Source organism: Neurospora hispaniola, assembly GCF_033458365.1.
Source record: "Neurospora hispaniola strain FGSC 10403 chromosome Unknown B0T23scaffold_2, whole genome shotgun sequence".
NCBI classification, from domain to species: domain Eukaryota; kingdom Fungi; phylum Ascomycota; class Sordariomycetes; order Sordariales; family Sordariaceae; genus Neurospora; species Neurospora hispaniola.
This window is the reverse complement of record NW_026944407.1, coordinates 5,244,600-5,265,094: the sequence shown is the minus strand read 5'-3', so window position 1 is coordinate 5,265,094 and position 20,495 is coordinate 5,244,600. Positions and strand designations below refer to the sequence as shown.

Genomic DNA, 20,495 nt, shown 5'->3' with positions numbered 1-20,495 from the left:
GCAGGCAGTCAGACGGGACGGGGGAGCCTCGAGATTGGAACCCGGACCAGGTAGGTAACAGGGGGAGGGATATGGTTAGAAGTGCCCCTGGTTGGCTTCTGACTGGTGAGACTAGGTGCCGCCTCTGCCGGACTCTGGCAGCTATAGTGGTCGCAGTCAAGCAAACAGGGAAAAGGCCCGTCTGAAATGTAGCTATGTCTTAGAACATTGTATGATCACAGGGCGATATGGATGATAGCAGTAACGGGCGGGATTGGGGGGGTCGGTTGGTGTTTGGTACTTGGTTGCGAGAGACAGGCTGTCTCTGGCCGGTAGAGAGTACCTATCTATACACAGTAGACCAGTTTTGGTTGTAAGAGGTGTGGGCGGTATGGCTGGTGATTGGCGGGCAGTGGGATGATTTCCAGTTGTTTAATCCAGGGGCAAAAAAAAGGTACCGGGCTGTAGTGTATAATGAGTGGGTGGGCGGGGACCTGAGACAGGCTCGCTGAGACACTGGATGGCGGGCGGTACTAATGGTCCGAGGCGAGGTACCGTTGGATATCTTGACCTTTTCTTTTCCACTCCTTTCCCTTTGTGAAAGCCTAGTGTCTGTGTCGAAGTGAAGGAAGGGTGCCGTCGTCTCTCTCGTGTCTCTTTTCTTGTTCTGTAACAGCAAAGGTAAGGGGTGGTAGCGATCAGTATAACGGAGTGACAGGGCAATGCGAAATGAGGTATGCCAATGCTTGGTAGGTATGAATGTAGTGCCGTAGCCGTAGAGGGGAAAAGCTAGCCGCTGAAGACAGTCCGCCCTGTGATTGTTCCTTGTATGTAGTAGATGTTGTGTGTGTTGGGAGTGGTTGGTGGTGGTGGTGGTGGTGGTATGATTTCAGGAGCCGAGAGTGGTAACAACAACGGAAGTGATGTTCGGTAAGTATGTACGGTAAAGCGTGGTATTGGTGTAACTTGAGCAACAAAAGTAAATTAAACAAGTGAAAAATCAAGGCCAACCAGTCTCCGTCAGCTCATACTTGGTTTCAACCGAACTGTCTGCGACTCGGGGTGAGGCAAAGAACGAAACGAAGAGACCAAGAGGAAACACAAAGCGTCTCGAGATTGAAGAGACTGGAGAGCTTGAGAGGTCGGGTGAGAGGCAGCGAGAGGAAGGGAAGAGGACAGCGGCAAAAGGAACCCTCCACCTCCACTTCCCGTCGTCCACTTCAGTTTGTTGCTCTTGCCAATTCTTTTTTCTTAATGGTCATTCAGTCGTTCTTGCCCAATCTCCAATTCAACGGATGCAGAATGTGCACAACAATCCTCCAATCAATACTATGACTCGCGCTCCCGCAGTGGGGATTGCGTTCGTCAACATCACAATCTGGAGGCGCTTTCCCTGTGTGTGGTGTGGACACGGACTTGTACGTACAGTACCTCTAACAACACCGCATGGCTTGAAGAAAAATAAGTAGGCACGGCCAACCTGTTGCCTCAGAAGTGAGGAGCAATAGAGTCTGACCGTTACTATGACGCTGAGAATATTCGGACGAACCAAGGTACCATGCCATCCAAGCATTGGCCTTCTCGAACCATCTCCAGTTTCTCCAGTCTCTTCAGAACCTCTTCCTCCCCTATTCGCAAACTGTCGAGATGAGCACTGTTTTTCCAAGCACCGGTCTAGGAGTCTACACAGTAGAGGGAATTATAAATTACCGCGTATTGGGGTACAGATTTCTCACCCACGCCGCGAGATGTGAGGCTGCTGTGGGCTGCACCTCACCTCTTCTCAGCAGCGGAAAAGCATGCCCTGCTGAAGCGTGGATCCCCATCATGTACCAAGACCGCTTCAAGAGGGGCCCTCTAATCCACTTCTAGTATGGCCGACATGGACGCCAAGGCGTAGATATTACCTGATTTGGGCCCCAAAGCGCAACCGCCAAGCCAGCTTTCGGATCAAGAACACCGGGCGCTGTCAGTGTGTCGACGAACAGATTCTGCTTCACTTCCAATTCTTATTGGGGTTCTCTGAAGTGGATTTCCCAAGAAAACAAAAATGAAAAAGAAAAAAGAAAAGAGAAAGGGTTCCAAAATGAAATCATGAAAAAAGAGCCATCCGATATCCGCGTGTTCATCCGAAATGGGTGAGGTATGCAACGTAACAAACAGTCCGGTCTGGGGTTGCATTTGTCGGCTTCAAAATCGGGTTCCTCGAAACAGCGAGCTTTGAATGGAAGGGAAGTTGACAACCACTCCCGGCCTCTCGATCATCGATCTGAACAAAAAAAATGACCCACATCCACCACGGATATCCGCCCATAAATACCCAAGACAACCGAGGTTGTCCCTGGAAATGTACTGGGACATGCGCTGGAAAAACAGGAACTGAATTGACACAATGGAAAATGCACATGCTGATCTGGGGAACATATCCAACTTTGACTCTTCCCCATACTACACCATATCTATCTGCCAACGACAAAAACCGTCTCTTTGCTTGTTGATTCTCGAAACAACGCTGTCTTGGATCGGGACAACGTTTGGCAGAAGGAACCTAGGGGAAGGATCCCGGACGCTACAAGATGATAGGATGCGCCCGCTAAGCAACCGCTAAGATTAACCACTACGTCATCGACACTGGTCAGGGGAGCAGGCAACAGGAACTGGAAATCAACAAAATCCCCACCAAAGTCACACCTCCTCCATGTTCATTCCATCCATCGGACACAGACAGGGAGGAATGAAAAAGAGACCCGCTCCCGCTTCATGCCCGTTGCTACCTCATGGAAATTGAACGACTTCCGATTCCCGATAGAACGGGCCCTTTTCCTGATCCCTCCCTAGCTAGCTTCCAAGACTCCCCTTTTATATCCTCACTAACGCTGCAATGATCTGTTCGCTTACGATTTCACGGGACGGCGCTATCGAAAAAGAAACTTTGCCAGAAACACACAACGGTTAGCTTCATCGGTTATTCGCCCGTTCAGCGCGGGTTTATTACTACACTATACAAATCTGCAGACCAACATAGCCAGACAGGGCATGCTTCCAGCAATCTTGGCTTCTCTAGCTTCATGTTCGGGGTTCCCTCGCTGTGTGGTGCACAACCGAACACGAGAGAGGAATTCGTATCACAATACACAGCAGGGACATGGAAGCAGTATAGGTACACTAGAGCTTGACCGACCGGATACCTCCTAAAGCCCGGGGAATGGTGATCCGGCCCTAGTCGAGCGAGTCCGGGTGCGACGGTAAACCACGTGTACTCGAACTTCTCATTTTCTACCAGGAATCCAGGAGGACCACAAAATCCCGATATCGAAAAGAAAGCCAAGAACACTCCATTCACAAACTATTTACCCCCTTCGCTCGCCGAACCAGCCGCCGCTCGTCCATTGCTGGGTTGTCTTGACTGGTTTGAAACATATCCACTACAAGCACAAAAGGAAGTGGTGGAAAAGCGGTCAGGCTATGCGCTTGGAAACAAGAAGTCCTCCTTAAAGAGTCGGCCGGCACTTGGGTCTTGGGAAGCGCCTCATGTCGGGCACCGCGATACGCCTTCCATCCATACCACTTTATTGTTCGCTGTAGGCTTCCATCACAAAAAGTGCCGGGTCGCCTCCTCGAAGGCGTCCGTCCAATTTGCATGCAAGCCGCTTTCTGCGGCAGAGATTGAGCCATGGAGCTACAAACTGCACAATCACAACGCCACACATACTCTTCACCCGATGGCAATGCCGCCTCATATTTACTTGGGGATATCTACTGTCAATATTCACCAAGCCCTCCATCCTCAGGCGGCGCAGTCTGGCCCAAGTAGCTGCTACTACTCGGTCTCAGCGAGCCCGCAGCCTCAGCTGTCGTACAACCGGAACTCTTAGCTGAAGTTCTGAGAGCACAACAGAAAATACAAAAAGCGTGCAGCCAGGAAATACGGCATGATGGCCTCACTCGTTCGGATTATCGGTCGGTTAGTCGGTTGGTCCAGTGCCGTCTTCAGTTTGTTTCCGTTGGTTCTTGACCTGGAGTTCAGTAGAGATCGGCAACGAGCCGCGCGGGCTAATCCAATCCTACCCACAGCTTTCCTCAACGAGCCGCGCGATTGCGTCCATAGATCTACGTCTTCTTTCTCCAGACCTCTACATACACTAAAGCCAAAGCCAGGATACGTAGGGCCAATGGCCCACGAAAGACACACACACACACACATGTGACTATCTATGCGACGACTAACGACACGGACAGGACGATGCAGTTCGGAACCCGAGACATGCCGGAAAATCCATTATTGCTTCACTAGTGCCAGATAACAAGAAACTCTAAAAACGTGGAAAGAAAACGTACGATATGGAATTACTGAGAACTAAAAGATCTTCACTCGGTATCGGGTTCACTAAGACCGTGAACCAGTGAGAAGGCCGTTGTGAAAGAGGTTGGGATGTAACCCCCACGTCTATCATCGAGAGCTATGGCGTGCGTGGTTACCTACGTAAAGATAGATGCCTTTCCGGTGTGTGCCAATGGCCAACATTGTAGCCCTTGCCGGATTTACATACCCGCCCTTGGAATCCAATACGTCCCGTCCCGGGATAGTGAACGGGACAGACATGAGTAGTTCGGTGATGGCAGCATCGAGTTGCTTCTCAGCACATGTCATACATGTACCGATACGGCTATGCAGTGAGTGCTTCTTTCGAAGGGAGCTGAACATGTATGTAACATGTCTTTTCAGCTGGGCTCCCATTTGCTTGGTCAGAAAACGCGGCGGCCGCCGCTCGCGGCACAGAACTTTCAGCAAGACGGGCTAGAAGCAAAGGTGGCGAGACCAGTCAATGTCATCAACTCGTTTTCGGTTGGCGCCCAGCTAGAGAAAAAGAAGAAGAACAAGATAACCTGACTTGAGCCCCAATTCAAGTGTAAGTGCGTCAGAGCACGGAACATGAACACACAAAGACAAGGAACATTCTTCCGAGGAAGTTGGAACGTGGGGTGAGACAACTTTTATAAAGTTGTATGCCACAGCATTCAGATTCAGGATTTCGTACACTGGTTCTAGCACCACAGATGCACAAGGAAAAGGAAGAAAAAGAGGGACCCTAGGCCCGATAGTTCCGAGGAGAGACATTATGAAGCAAGACATGATGGTTCTCCAAATAGGCAGAGGGGAGTGCAACTTCTTGAAAAAGCCGAAGTGTTATGAGTTTCACCTACATAAGCTAACGTTTTGAATGGCCTTACAATAACATCTGGATATCCCTCGTGGCGCAATTGGCTAGCGCGTCAGACTGTTAATCTGGAGGCTGTAAGTTCGATCCTTACCGAGGGAGATCAACATTCTCTTTTTGAATTTTTGCATCATTATTACACAATGTGTTTGTCTATTGTCTTAGGATTGATGAACCTTTTTCTTTTTGAAGGTCAGGTACATTCTAATGATGAATGTCATGGTGTAAGGTGAAGGGACTGGTCCTTGATGTGCGGTGTTACTGGTCAAACAGACAATTCCGAGACGTTGATGTTTTGACCATGGAACACCCCATCGCCAAGTAACAACGAATGCTTTTGTCATCACCAACTTTTCTTGACACCATTTGGAAAACCAAAACCGTGAACGACCAAAACTTTTTCTGAAATGATGGTACTCTAATGACGTACTATTATCAATACCTCCTATCCTGAAGACTCCTTCCTTTCCATCAACTCACGTTATCAGTTTACCTGTCCAGTCCGAGTCCCTCCCCGAGCGCCTGCACGGAACAACCCGCATCCAAACCAAACCTCTCTTCTCCCACCGCACCACACCTCACGGGAACATGCTTACAACGAGTTCGCGAGTCACAACAGTTTACTTGCATCCCAGTCAGTGCCTTTGTCTTTACCTCCATTCTCGGTCGCGGGAGACTGCATAGAACTTTTCGAAAATGCATTCCTTCATATACCCGAGTTTCCGAACACTCCACATGTACATACATACAGCTGCGGGCAGTTTCAGTTTCAGTTTCAGCGGCACGGGCTGGGCTTGACGAGAATGCAATCGCCCTTTTCAAAACCGTTGGAAAGTAACTTCCCGGTGGCATACATATGATAGTAGTGAAGACGGAGGCGGAGGCGGTGAAAGAAGTGCCGAGGATCTATGGAACAAGGGTAAAAGAAGGCATCACAAAAAATGTGCGTTCCGGAGGTTGTACAATGCAAGCATGGATGGGTACGGGCTGTTTGGACGTGATTGGGAAAGAGACCGGGGAGTCTCATCAGGTTGGATGGATATCCTACATGTATGGTCCGGTCAAGACGATCACGAGAGAGAGAGGACATGGCGAAATAGATGATGTTGGGTCATTGTGAGAGTAGCTTTACTATACTGCTTCATGGTGTTAGAGCAAGACAGGCCATGCATGTACGTACGTAGTAGGTGGATAAGAGCATTCTTGATACTCGCCGGGAGCAATAACTGGAGAAATTTGGTTCTGAATCAGAGTAGACAAGTTTCAAGAAATTCGTATTGTGCACCCGGAGTGTAAGAAAACACTCTCCCAATATGACAGCTTTTGTATATTCGGAGTCTCCTCAACTGTGCCAATTTTGTGAATGTGATGCCAGAGTTTTGTGATGTTGCTGACTCAATTGATCTGCTCAATGCTTGTTTCCAAAGAGCAAGTGATTATCGAGTGATCAGAATAACTAGGTAGGTCAAGGTTGACTCTTATCACCAACCTAATTGTGCCGATGAGACGGCAGAAATGGAAATGTTTCTGGTTGCCGTTGCAGTGACGTTGAGGCGTGAAATGGAACCTAACAGCCCGTGAACCCCTGAACGACAGGCAGGGGAAAGCCAGCGCCCAGTGGACGAGCGGACAACATTGACCCCACCCGCCCCACAAAATTTTGAGTTCAAGGTCTCCTCTTATCGATAAGCGCCGTTCTGGAATTTCTTTGCTCGATCATCACGACGACGATTTGCAGGTGAAGGAGACAGTCCCCAGTCCACATCACCACCTTGCGATAGCTACCCAATCCACCCACTACCGTTATCGCATAACCAGACCGCCAAAATGCTCCGCCAAGTGTAGGTCAATCGATCATGACAATGGTACATACCGAACGATAGCTGACCGTCCTTTTCCCCCCTCACAGCAAGCCGCGGACAGCCCGTTCCAAGAGGGCGCTCGAGAAGCGTGCCCCCAAGCTCAACGAGAATCCCAAGACCGCCCTCTTCCTTCGCGGCACGACCTGCAGCCAAGTCGTATGTCGCCTCCTCCATATCCTCTCCTCCTATTTTGATGGTATCATCAAAATCTAATACAGTCCGCAGACCCAAGATGCCATGCAAGATCTCTACTCGCTGCGCCAAACCCACGCCAAGCGCTTCCACAAGAAGAACCCCGTCCACCCCTTCGAGGATGCCAGCTCCTTGACCTTCTTCTCCGAGAAGAACGACACCTCGCTCATCCTCTTCGGCTCCAGCAGCAAGAAGAGACCCCACACCATCACCTTCTGCCGTACCTTCGACTACAAGATGCTCGACATGCTCGAGTTCTACCTCGACCCCGAGACCTTCCGCAGCATCGCCCAGTTCAAGACCAAGAAGGTGCCGGTTGGCACCAAGCCTTTGATGGTGTTCGCCGGTACTGCTTTGTATGTCCCCCGGTTTTGTGATATACAGGAAGGAGTAGTGAATGTTGGTAGCTAACCGAGTACCATAGCGAATCCCCCGTCCCCAACGCCTTCACCACCGCCAAATCCATGCTCATCGACTTCTTCCGCGGCGAGCCCTCAGACAAGATCGACGTCGAGGGTCTGCAGTACTGCGTTGTCGTTTCCGCCGACGAGCCCACTTCCTCCTCCACCGACCCCTCGGACCCCTCGACAAAACCCACCCTCCACCTGCGCGCCTACCTGATCCGCACCAAGCGTTCCGGCCAGAAGCTCCCCCGAGTCGAAGTCGAAGAGCACGGTCCCCGCATGGACTTCCGCCTCGGCCGTCTCCAGCAGCCCGACGCGGACATGCTCAAGGAGGCGATGCGCAAGCCCAAGACCAACGAGGAGCGCACCAAGAAGAACATCAGCATGGATAGCATCGGTGACAAGATTGGTAGGATCCATATGGGCAAGCTGGATCTTAGCGAGTTGCAGACGAGAAAGATGAAGGGTCTCAAGAGGAGCAGGGATGTGGTGGATGAGGACTTTGATGATGCGGACATGCCGATGGAGGGCGTCAAGGAGGTCAGTGACAGGATCGTGGGGCCGAGGAAGAAGAAGGCGAGGGATGTTGTTGAATTTTGAGTTGAGCAAGAATAGGGAGTGGGGAGAATAAGGCGAAGAAAGGAGGAGGTGTAATCGTTTTTTTTGTTTCTCACAACTGTTGCGATCATCCACCAAGACACAAGGCGTTTTTGGGAGTTTTTAGTTTTGTTACATTATATCATATATCATTTGCTGCTGCTGCTCTTGGGGAAGATGAACTTTGAAGCCAGATCAGATCAGACCATCCAAAAGAAGTGAAGCCAAATGCTGGAGTTATGGATGGATGGGTTGTTTGTGAAATTGACTTGCTAAAGCCGGTGAATGGTAGATGTTACAAATCTTAGACCTAGACATACAGTATCTACGTGCTACTTATACCACCCAATACTGGGACCATAGGACCGACCGACCGACCGACCGACCGAGTTTGGCTAGGCTCTAGAGATCACCAAACTCGATGGTGTGTTCCATTGTCTTGCCATTCTCATTCGTAAACCAGCTATTCCATGCTACAGCTCTCTTTGGAAGAGTATACTAGTATTCAATTGTCACCACACTGCCTACTATCACATGGCACTCATGTTAGTATTCCCCTATTTCCCTATTGTACCTTGATACCTACCTTGCTACATTTCAACTATCTATGATCCTAGAAAGGAACGAAACAATTTCATGATTATATACAGCTATAGGGAAAAAAACAGACCTAAAATAATCAGTGTTTCCATCCTCGGCTTGGTAACGCCTAGATGGGGTTATTGGTGAGGCAGTCTCCAAACTGATTTGATTTTGAAATCAAGAAGGATAACAAATGTCCATGCCGAGAATGATCAATTACATCTTGTTGACTGCAAGGTTACCTATGAAAGAAATGCCTGTACTAGGAACTGTGTTTGGTAGGTAGAGTGGCCCCCCCCCCCCCCCCCCCCCCCCCCCACATATCCAACATGGTAAGGGGGGACAGTAGTTTTTTTTGACTATGAGTTTACCCAGTTTCCCTATGCTTGTCTGAACTGAACCTAAAGCTAGTCTCACCGAGGAGTCAAGACTCGACATTATGTTCTCTAGACAAGTTACCACAAAAATCTCTCGAGACACTTAGAGCTGGGCCACCTACAGAGATTTGAAGCTGATTAGAAGCAATGGGATCGGCATAAGATAGAGTCTTCTCATTCCATCCTGAGCAGCTGAGATCATGTATTTTATTTTGTATTTAATGCAGTAGATATCCAAATCCCTACCCACTACAATATAGTAGCTAGATAGGAGTTTCACATCTGACTGTTCAAGTGAACAGATCCCAGATCCCAGATCCGATCCGATGTCCTTTCTCTGACTCTGGCCAGACACATGCACACACACAGAAAAAGAGCATCCAAAGCTTCATGAAATTTCTTTCTCCAATCCATCATCTCTTCTTCACATGGGTATCATCCAACTTCCAACTTCCAGCTTCCAAAGTCTCTCCGCCACCCCAACTCCGGGTTCAATCACCCCCCTTCTTCAGATCCCCGTTTCTATGTCTTCTCGTTTCCTTAATATAGTATAGTGAAGAATTTCCCTCAACGCCTCTGCTATGGTTTAATAAGAAAAAAGACAATGATGTTGTAATGTTCTTTCCAATCTTTGGCGCCCCATCCTGGCGCGTGTCTATGTCAAAGTTATATGTGTTTGACGTTCTTCTTTCGACTTGGTGATGCCTTGTCAGCGTGCTGGAATGGCGTTCTCACCAGAAGGGGGAAGCCACACATCTGCTCCTCTCCTCGGTTAGGTTCGGTTCCGCCGGTTTGATAGGCGCGGAATTTGACGTCTGCGTCCGGCAACGCCCGCCGTCCGGGTATGTGACACCAATAGATATCAACCAGTGTCCCACTTGGATCGTATTCGTATTCCCGGAAGCCTATATAAAGGGACCACCTACCGGCGGTGGTCCTTAGGCGTGTGTTCCTCTTGTTCTCGGGGTTTTGCCTCCTCGCTTTGGTCTTCATACCGTCCGTCACCTTTGGTTGTGTCACGTTCTTATCAATGGCTGTTTACTCAGGGAACCTCAGGAATGCTTCTCGTCGAGTTCCCCGTCTGGCACAGCAACTCAATATGCCGGTAATAGCTATGTCCACCCTGACCCTCCAGCGCCTGTTCCTCCGCGTACCAATCTGCCCCCCACACCTCAGGGGGTATCGTCGAGCTGCCGTCCGGCGTTTCGTACAGCGCAATCCGCATCGCCCATTCCAGGTGCGGCCACCATTTGCTGTAGGCCTCTGGGCCAAAATAGTCACTGTTGAAGAGAGACACCACGCCCAACACTTCTCGGCGGGCCATGCCGTGCAGCCACCATACTGAGTCGAGGGACTTGAGAAGGGCGAAGAAACATGCGAGAATAGCAAGGGCCCGCGGGCGGCGCTCTTCTAGCAATTCGATGAAGCGCTTGGATACAGTTGCTGGAAACGCTAGCGGCGCGCCTTTATGGGGGATTTTATGCGCCCAGTTGAGCACGGCGACGGCATGCTGGTATGCTTGGCGAGTGCTGGTCACCAGTTCTGGGGAAGCCGGTACTCGGCGCTGTTGAAAGGGTTGTCCGGGTGAATCGGGGTGTAATGATGCTGGTCCTGAGGGGTTGGCCATTTCTTCCAACTCGTCACTCAAATCATCTAGAAGATGGCCGAAGAAGGTAGGACGGTTAAGCCCCAGGTCGAGTTGCAAGACGACTTGGGAGTTGATCACCTCTGTTACTACGGGACTGGTGCGTAGCCATTGCCAGGAGGCGGCGGTGACAGCTTTGACGCCCTGGAAGGAGTGGAACCACGAGAAGGGGATCGAGTAGCACCCAGCTGCTGAATATCGGCCTTGCTTGTTGAAATCCTCGGTGTACTTCCCGGTTGCTTGAGCGAGGTTCAATTCGTCTTTCATGAAGACGCGGGTGGCTGTTGATTGGAAAGCGATGAGGGAGGCGGTTAGGAAGAGGGATTCGGCGTTGGTACTGTCGATGCCCTTGGTAAGTGTTGCGCTGTATTCGGCCAGAGAGGCCGCCATGTATGCGTGCGAAGCGCGGACTAGGTCTTTGTCGTTTGGGGATTGACTCCGCAGATGAAGGGCGGCGACGGCGAGAATGGCATCTGTGAGGTGTTGAGAGCCCGAAAAAGCCATGCCTGGCACGGTAATCTTCCATATGTGCTCCGTGGTGGGGGCGGTGAAGGTAAAAGTCTTGCATGTCATGGCGGTGTAGTGATGCATCAATCTCAACTCGAGCATTCGGTGGGCGACCGGAGTGGTTGTCGAGAGAGCTTGGGAGGGTGGTGAGCGGCACAAGGGCGGTGCTCGTTGGAAGCGTGATGTCGACGCATTCGATACGGACTCGGCGCCGGGAGAATATGCCGGAGTATAAGGGGTTCCGGCGGCGGTCGACGGACTCGATACGGAGGCAGTTTGAAGCTCGGGGATGATTTCGGGATGTTCAAAGTCGCAGGGGACGCCGTGCTTGACGCAGTTGCCGCATCGAGGATGCACCTCATCGCACTAGATGGACAAGTAAGGGTCAGCCATGTTTGATGTCTGGCCGATGGATTGTAGATACCTTGATCTTCCTCGACTTGCAACGGCGGCAACCTGCCCTCGACTTTTTGTGGGAACGACGCGGAGGCATCTTGATGTTTTGGTTGTTGTAAGGTATCTCTTATTGTATTAATGCCTTTGGTGGCGGTTTGGAAGAACCCGGGATTCCATATTACGGTGGCCGGGAAGCTGGACTGCAATTGTCGGGCTGAACTGGCGAGGAGATCACGGTGAAGCTTTTGACGAGACCGGAGAATCAAGAGACAAGGAAGAATCGACTTTGGGAGGAGGATCTCGGTGACGGACGCGCAATTCCCGTCCCCGTCAATGCCCCCGTCGTTACCCCGTAGTTGTTGCTCGTCGTTCATCCAGGGCTTTGGTTAGGCCAATCAAATGACGCCATTCCCAACTGATGGACCGGATCCGAGTGGGGCCGCTACTTGTGGAGCGCAGGGAGAGAATGACGGGACGATCATTTGTCAAGAAAGCACCATGTCTGCCGTCTGTGTGTACTGTGTAGCGTAGGGCCACGGGAAAGTGGAGGGATGGCTTCGTTACATGTACGGAATGTTCCTCCTCCAGGTAGGCAGTGACAGATTCAATGATACGATGCAGTTTTGACAGGCAACTGCCTGGTACATATCAACCAGCGAAAAGACACAAACCAGGTGAGACTGAATCGAGACTGGAAACACCCATTGGCTCATGTGCCGCCACCCGTCTCCGGCCAATTCGTAGAGGGCAAGCAGCTCGCGTGCCATAGGCTCAGCGGTTCATTCCTGTGCTTATTCAAGGCTGACTGCCAAAACCTGGGGAACTGGGGAGAAATGTGCAACGAGTCGGATTGTCAGAGGTTCCGTCGACACATGTCCGGCTGTGAATAGGGTCAATTGTACTTAAACGGGCAGTGACAGCTAAGGGCGTGAATGGTCGAGTTCCCTGCACACGAGAGTCTGTGTATCTTGGGTGAGATATCCGAAAAAAGAGCATTGAAATATTTGATGACGCACGGATTGACCTTCATCTACGCTAAAATACTTCCACTCTACACGTGTAGAAGCATCGGGTGAGACACACGTGCTGTCCTTAAGCTGTACCTTTCTTGAGGTTATTCAGTGGACCCCTCTGGGCCCCTCAGCATCCATGCTGTCCGATTTCCATGGTTGGTGAGGACTGACTGACTTGTTGTGATAGGCTCTTCAATCGCCAGTTGGGTCCCCTCCACCTTTTGGCCAAATTGACTCGACAATCCCATCCCGTTGCCTTTTGTTTCTCGACAGCCGGCTTCACGGAAACGTAGACTGTAAATCGTGGGAAATCGCCATGATCCCTTACCGCGGGGCTTACACGATGAGCATCCCTCTGATCTGACCTTTTTTACCCCACGTCCACGCTGTTGGGTCTATCGGGTCTGAATGATGGAGTGATCTGCCAACACGGCGCGTTGAACATGAATTTGAATGGGGAAGCACGATTACCACCAAGCATTGCTTTGATGCTCAGGGCCGAGACGGGAGACGTTGATATTGGGATCTTGATACACTAAAGTCACAAACCCTTTCGAGGATCTCTCTACCAAGGCAAGTAACTACAGAGACATATGTCAGCAGCCTCACACCTCGGACTCGTTTGTCATCAATGCAATGACAAGGGCGCAATTGTGTTTGAGTCTCTCTTGGCTTTGCGCAAGGCGTATTCATGTACACTAATTCCAAGCCGTCGCAAGTTGCCATAGACTTTACGCCAAATATTAAACTTTCAAAACACTTGGCCATCGATCGGATGAAAGTCATCCATCGTCGGATCAAGATTCGGGATACACTACACTACTTCAGGTATTACACATTACACAACAGTGCCGTTGCGTGTCACACCGACATCATGCATCCCGCCATAGTCCTACCTACCTATTTCCATGGCTTCCAATGGCTCTCTTTTTGGTTTTCCCGCACTGCCATGTGCACCTCGAAAAAAGACTACGGTGGACTTTCGGTCAAGATCGTGTAGCCAGCCAGAAGCCGACAACACGACCAAATAGGGTACCAGAAATAGGCCTAGGACAAGGTTGAGATGCGCGCCTCACCCAAGCCACGAACGCCCATCTTGTTGTGACCGCTCGGAAAAGCCGTTCTGCGCGGCCAGTATCGGTTCGATTGAGTGTTAGTTGATCATTCGATAGTGCCAGTAGCTGGCTTACGAGTGTGGTTGCTGTTGGTCGTCGATGGTGTCAGTGGTGCTAATGATTACCCAATCCTGCTGAGCAATCACGACAACACTTTGGTCAGAGTCGTCATTCGAGTTGACCGCTTCGTCCATGTCCAACAATTGTCGATATAAAAGAGAAAGCGTCTTCATCACAGTCGCAGATTCTACACTACTTCCATTGTAATTCAAGTGCTGAGTCCCAAAACAGAAAGAGTAAAGAAACAGTGTGGGGGTGGATCCGCGGCAAAAAACCTGAATTGCGCCATCGCCAAATTCCATCACACAATTGAGCCGGCCCGCAAAAAAAAAGGCACAACCCATAAGAAGTCCGTCATTCTCTCCATCTTCAGCCCCGAAACCGCAACCACCACGCCGACCGTCGACCGAGCCATCACCACCAATTGGCGCCATCTCCGTCACATCTCCGCAACTACCGACACCAACTACGCAGCTAGACGGTACCTAGACGCCCTACCCGCGCAATCGGACCCTCCCTCCCTCTCAAATCGCGCCAATCGAGCAAGATCGCCATCCTAGGTACATACCAGACAAAATGACTGCCTCCAGCGACCACCCCATTACCACTCCCCCCCGCGCTCCCTCGCCCGTCCATGGGTTCGGCACGCTCGCCGTCCATGCGGGATCCCCGCACGACCCCGCCACTGGCGCCGTGATCGAGGCCATCTCGCTCTCCACCACCTTTGCCCAGACGGCCGTCGGCAAGCCCGTCGGCGAGTTCGAGTACTCGCGCAGCAGCAACCCCAACCGCGCCAACTTTGAGAAGATGGTTGCTGCTCTCGAGCACGCCAAGTACGCCCTCGCCTACTCGTCCGGCAGTGCCACCACGGCCAACATCCTCCAGTCGCTCGCCGCTGGCTCCCACGTCATCTCGGTCTCGGACGTCTACGGCGGCACCCACCGTTACTTCACCCAGGTCGCCAAGGCCCACGGCGTCAAGGTCACCTTCACTCCCGAGATCGAGGTGGACATCCGCGACCACATCACCGATGCCACCAAGCTCGTGTGGATCGAGACCCCCAGCAACCCGACCCTGCGCCTTGTGGATATCCGCGCCGTCGCTACCGCCGCCCATGAGCGTGGCATCCTGGTCGTGGTCGACAACACCTTCCTGAGCCCCTACGTCCAGAACCCGCTAGACCATGGTGCCGATATCGTCGTCCACAGTGTGACCAAGTACATCAACGGCCACTCGGACGTGGTCATGGGTGTTGCCGCCTTCAATAGCGACGAGCTCTATGCCCGCCTCTCCTTCCTCCAGAACGCCATCGGCGCCGTCCCCTCTGCCTTTGACTCGTGGCTCGCCCACCGTGGAGCCAAGACCCTCCATCTCCGTGCTCGTGAGGCCACTACCAACGCGACCGCCATTGCCCATGCCCTCGAGGCTTCCCCTCTTGTCATCTCGGTCAACTACCCCGGCCTTGAGTCACACCCCCACCGCGCCATTGCTCTCAAGCAGCACCGCAACGGTATGGGTGGTGGCATGTTGAGCTTCCGCATCCACGGCGGCCACGCTGCTGCTGAGAAGTTCTGCCAGTACACCAAGATCTTCACTCTTGCCGAGTCCCTCGGTGGTGTCGAGTCCCTCTGCGAGATTCCTAGCTCCATGACCCACGCTGGTATCCCCAAGGCCCAGCGCGAGGCCGTCGGTATTTTCGATGATCTTGTCCGCATTTCTTGCGGTGTTGAGGATGCTGAGGACCTCAAGGCCGATGTCCTCCAGGCTTTGGAGCGCGCTGTTGCGGATGCTGCCAATGGTGTCTCCAACGGTGTCAACGGCACTCACTAAAAAGTGCATGTTGTTTGTTGTCTGGGATTGGTAAAACAAAACGGGCGTATGAATGGCATTGAGAGCGGGTTTAACTACTACCATAGACGGGGTTCAGGCGTTATCTCATCATGCGACTCTTGTGGGCATGGTCAATATTTTGATTCTAATAAGATACCAAAGGAGGTTTATGATGAAGATCAAGGGTCTATATGTATCCCACGATTGTTGCCTGGGTGGGTTTTACCGCAAACGAGGGAAAGCGTCGGGGTTCACTTTTCATATACATGTAGTCATATAGAGATGATACCAAAGCGTTTCTTGTTTGTCATGTACATCTCAGCTGGGTCATGCTGATGTTGCTGTGTTCTTGTGACGGGCGTGAAAGTTCCTCCATTATTAGTGGTGATATTGGTCTGGCAACCGTGAGCAACACTGATCTCGATAGCAGTAGGAGATCCACAGCAGCAAGCATGCTCTGCTCAGATTATCAGATGACACAGCCGGGTCAATTTCATCATGATTGCAATAAACTTGCGGCCATTATCGACGAGATTCGCTCTTGTCAAATGACGACCCTGCTCAACTCGAGTGATTCACCAATTGATAACAGCAACACCACTCACTGGCTGAACCAGTTAGTTGGTTAGTTCTTGATACTCACCGATCCTGCTCTCGCCAAAATAGTGTCGGTGCGTGGCTTTTAAGCCATCACATCGGATGGAAGCCAAGTGAAATTCAAAGCAGTGCAGCACTCGGGCAGGAAGAAAGGAATCCAGCGGTGAAACTAAACGATCTGATCTGATCGAGTAAAAAGAATTCCGAAAAGGGAAGGAGCAGGATATCGTGTAAGTGAAAGTCATCACATTCCCGTCTTTGATTGGTCAGGCGTCGAAAGGTCGGGCGGGCAAGGAGATTGGTGATCGAAGGAAGACCCATCGAATAAAGATAAAGATGAGTTGGCGGTGCGGAAGTGTAAGTGAAGTGAAGGTCGGCTGTCGGGGCGGCTATCGGTGATCTTCTTCCGGGCTTCTTTCACTCACAGGTTCATAACCAGCCTGCCGTTTTGGCATGGTATGGGGTTAGTGACCGGAAGGAGTATCTCGCCGTTAAAGCTGTGAGGAGGAGAGAGACCTTGACTTGATGTCTGAGTCTATGTACGAACGAAAAAAAGAGCTCGTTTACTCCCCGGGAAGCTTTCACAGCCAGCATCACCCTCACCTAGCCTCCGGCCCCGGAGCCAAGTAGCTCCACTACCCCGGTCCCCGTCCCACCCCGACATCCGATAGCCGCGAAGGGGAGTGGAGAAGGCCGATATCCGATCCACTCTTGTCGGCATCAGTGGAGCCCCCCTCCCCCCGACCTCGACCTACGCACATCAAAGTTAAGCGCGGCGGGGGCGGGGGGAGACTGGATAGACCTGACGGGAGTCGCCCGGTCCATCCATCGGCTGGTCCACTGCACTTGTTATTCGAACATCACCTCCCTCCCCATGGACGTATCATTTTCCACAAGGAAACACAACCACGACGGAGTGTTCCAGTTGTTGACGATCCGTTCCGTTCCCGCAACCCAAGTACAAACAGTACTACATATGTAGTGTACTAGGTAGGTATGTACACGTCCGACGCTAATGAAGGCATTCCACCGGCACGTGGACAGTGAGGTAGTGTACACTAGGGTGGAAGGGTGACATGTGTCATGTGCATGGCATGGTATTAACTGATTCCCAAGACCTTCCATGCTTGATACCGAACCGCTCGGTCAAGCTCTTGTGTATCCCGATACCAGATACCGGACACTTCACTTTATCTCTGTCCCCGATATCTTTTCCACCTACCTATGTTAGGCCGTCTACTACCTACCTACCTACCTACCTATCACCGGGCGACTACCACTGCGTTATCGTACCTCGAAACTCGATAGTACCGTACCAGTCGTTGATAACCCAAAGAGTCTGTCTAGTGTTGCGTACCTACATGTACCTATATATCTACTAGTCCCAATCGATACCTAGGTATGTACTGCATATCACGCAGGGTACCTCTAGGGACTGAAGCCCCGGTGAAAATTGATTGGAATCCCAAACACAATGATTGAATGACGGACGGACGGACGGGCGACGGACGGGTGACGGGTGTCGGTGTCAGTCAAACCGCGTGCCTGCCTTGCCCTGCCCTGCCCTGCCCTACGGCGACATGTTCCCTACCATCATACGGGATGCGTTCATCCCATTCCATCCCATGTCCCGGCCCGTTTTTTGGTCAAGGGAAGGGTTTGCCACCACCCGTCCCGTCCCCAGTCGCCGTCCAGTCACAGACGACGCACGCTACCTACCATAGGTATCACGGGTATTGTCGATAAGGGAGAAATACCGATCGGGAACTAACTTGACAGGACGAGGAACTGAAGTCTGTCTTGTCTTGTCGAGTCTTGTTGGTTGGGGACCATGAAGGACTGCTTGCACGGAGGAGCGGTGAAATTCTTGGATCCTGGATGATGCCCGGCCGCGAAGAATTGTTTGCTTGTTTGATTGTCGGTCGGTGTCGAGTGATACCATCCATTAATGGTTTTGTATATCTTCTTCGATACTCTGTTCTTTGTTGTTCATAAGTATCCTTTCGTTCCTTGTTGGTAAATCATATTAGTTGGAGGTGTACATCCATTTTCCTTACAGGGAGTACTCTACTTTACTCGACTCGACTGAATTAAACACAAGAGAGCCCTTTCCTTGATCTCTCGAGTCTTGTGTTCGTTTCATCGTCTCTATTCTGTTTCTCTGCCAGAGAAGTAGACCGAGTGTTTATCTACCATGATGACACCGCCATCACTACCACCACCGCCAAAGACCCAGACGGTTGACCCGAGTCATACACTTGTTGAGTTCCGGTGTCCGAAATATTCATGTCATCAACCGAGCAAATCATCATCATCCCAGCAGTCCTTTGCTTCAAGGACATGGGCATACCTCAATGAGGATGTCGTGCCTTCAACCTTTGCTGAGATTCAACTTCTTCTTTTGACATTTTGCATTGGGTTACAAGGTGTGTTTTCCTTTTTCTCTTCTGCCTTTCCACCATCCCTCTTTCCCTCATCAAACATGCAAATAATGTATATCTGCCAAACATACATTACTGACATTAAACAGACGCAGTCTCCTTCCCCGACTTCCACTGCTTCGCCTCCAACCAAACCGGCAACACCGTCTTCCTCCTCCTCGCCGCCGCCCTCCCCGAATTCAACCCTTCCATGTTCATCACCGCCAACATCGCCACCTCCCTCGGCTTTTTCTTGGGGAGCGCCTACCTCACCGGCCAACTGGGGCACTTGATCGGCCCCCGCCGGCGCTTGTGGCTTCTAGTCACCAACACAATCCAAACCATCCTCGTCTTCATCGCCGCCGCCCTCCAGTTTGGTAGCTACCACACCAACACCCCCGGCAAGCTGCTCTTCGAGTCAGGCAGCATCGATACCATGGAGGCCGTCACGGGTACTAGGACTCTAGTGTGTATTGCCCTCTTGGCGTCCGCGGCGGGGAGTCAGGTGGTGCTGAGCAGGAGTCTGAACATGACGGAGATTAGCACCGCTATGGCGACGGCGGCGTGGGTGGATTTGGTTATTGACAAGCGCTTGATGAGCAGGCCGCTGAAGGAGAATAGGGGGAGGAATAGACGGGTTGCGTTTTTGGTGAGTTTGGCGGTGGGCAGTTTGGTAGGAGCGTGTATTTATCGGTGGGTGGGGAGTGCGGTTGCGGTGACGGTGAGTGGAGGGGGGAAGGCGGTGGTGGGTGGGATGTTTTTGTTTTCGAGGGGGGAGGGGAAGGAAAAGGTGGGGGATGTTGAGGGTGGAAAGTTCCTGAGTGATGCCTGTGGTGATGAGAAAAAGAGTGGCAAAGAATGTGTGGATGGGAAGGAGGCAGAGGGGGGTGGGAGTGGGAGTGACTCGGAGGCTGAGATGGGTCCGGCCAGTGGAAGGGCGGATGGAAATGTATAAGGGGGTGAAAATATTTGTGTGACTTTGTTTTTGACTTGAACCCGTTGTAAGCGAGCATAATAGAAGAGCGCATGGAGTTTGGGTGTACCTACTGATCAATCATCCAATTTCGGTCCGTCTGAACCACATCGATCAACGAGTTTTGGAAGTGACGATGGGCCCAAGTGTCCAGATTTGCCGAGTCATCGCTTTGGGATTGTCAAGCTCTGAAGGCTGTCCTAGCTTGTTTCGTGTTTCCTCACTGTTTCTGGTCCAAACTACAATTAAGTAGAGGGCCTATGAGCAATGAGATTGTCGGTGGGACGGGGTGAAGACGGGAGAGGGAAACTGTGATTCAAGGAGCAGTGTTAGCCGCAACTTCCTTCTTTTCGAGACATGTGAGGGACTCGGGGTATTTTGAGAAGGAAAGAAGGGAATGACCAAGCGTACCTACAGGTTGTTCACGGAAGCTACCCTGGGGAGACGATTTACATTTAGCCAGCGGTTCTTCGTTCCCTTTCCGGTTGTCATCTTAGTCTTTCGTACACAGACACTCGCTCTCATGACAGCGCGTTCTTCGTCTTTATAAATATTTCTTTCTATTTGAGTGCGCCGTTGTTGCCCCGGGTAGCATTTCCGATTCTTTGACTCCACCTATATGGCACTTCGCTTCACCACCCCCGAAAAGGAGACGTTGACTTCATCGACTACCGTCTTGTCAGCCACTGAGGCCGTCCATCGGTCATCTTGGGAAATAGTCAACATG

At 51.4% G+C, this 20,495-nt stretch overlaps 4 protein-coding genes and 1 non-coding gene across 5 annotated transcripts; 4 read left to right on the top strand and 1 right to left on the bottom strand.

The window, feature by feature from the left end:
• The first annotated feature begins 5,226 nt into the window (after nucleotides 1–5,226).
• B0T23DRAFT_t101 lies at nucleotides 5,227–5,300 on the top strand. The gene has a single exon. It is a non-coding gene; the product is annotated as a tRNA-Asn (tRNA).
• Nucleotides 5,301–6,926: 1,626 nt separating this feature from the next.
• B0T23DRAFT_334575 (Brix domain-containing protein) lies at nucleotides 6,927–8,537 on the top strand. The gene is made up of 4 exons (XM_062835780.1): nucleotides 6,927–7,039; nucleotides 7,108–7,216; nucleotides 7,286–7,608; nucleotides 7,677–8,537. The coding sequence occupies exons 1-4, from the start codon at nucleotides 7,026–7,028 to the stop codon at nucleotides 8,254–8,256; spliced, it is 1,026 nt and encodes a 341-aa protein (XP_062696314.1). The 5' UTR covers nucleotides 6,927–7,025; the 3' UTR covers nucleotides 8,257–8,537.
• A 1,470-nt stretch (nucleotides 8,538–10,007) lies between these two features.
• On the bottom strand, nucleotides 10,008–11,981 carry B0T23DRAFT_100051 (uncharacterized protein). Its single transcript, XM_062831680.1, has 2 exons — nucleotides 11,789–11,981; nucleotides 10,008–11,730 (listed from the first exon to the last, which is right to left on the bottom strand). Exons 1-2 carry the CDS (start codon nucleotides 11,855–11,857, stop codon nucleotides 10,255–10,257), a joined length of 1,545 nt encoding a protein of 514 aa, XP_062696313.1. The 5' UTR covers nucleotides 11,858–11,981; the 3' UTR covers nucleotides 10,008–10,254.
• Nucleotides 11,982–14,149: 2,168 nt separating this feature from the next.
• B0T23DRAFT_100036 (putative cystathionine gamma-lyase) lies at nucleotides 14,150–15,943 on the top strand. The gene has a single exon (XM_062831679.1). The coding sequence runs from the start codon at nucleotides 14,525–14,527 to the stop codon at nucleotides 15,776–15,778; it is 1,254 nt and encodes a 417-aa protein (XP_062696312.1). The 5' UTR covers nucleotides 14,150–14,524; the 3' UTR covers nucleotides 15,779–15,943.
• Nucleotides 15,944–18,569: 2,626 nt separating this feature from the next.
• B0T23DRAFT_311987 (uncharacterized protein) lies at nucleotides 18,570–19,750 on the top strand (the record flags this gene model as incomplete). Its single annotated transcript, XM_062834665.1, has 2 exons — nucleotides 18,570–18,801; nucleotides 18,906–19,750. 2 exons carry the CDS (start codon nucleotides 18,570–18,572, stop codon nucleotides 19,748–19,750), a joined length of 1,077 nt encoding a protein of 358 aa, XP_062696311.1.
• Between the last annotated feature and the right edge of the window lie 745 nt (nucleotides 19,751–20,495).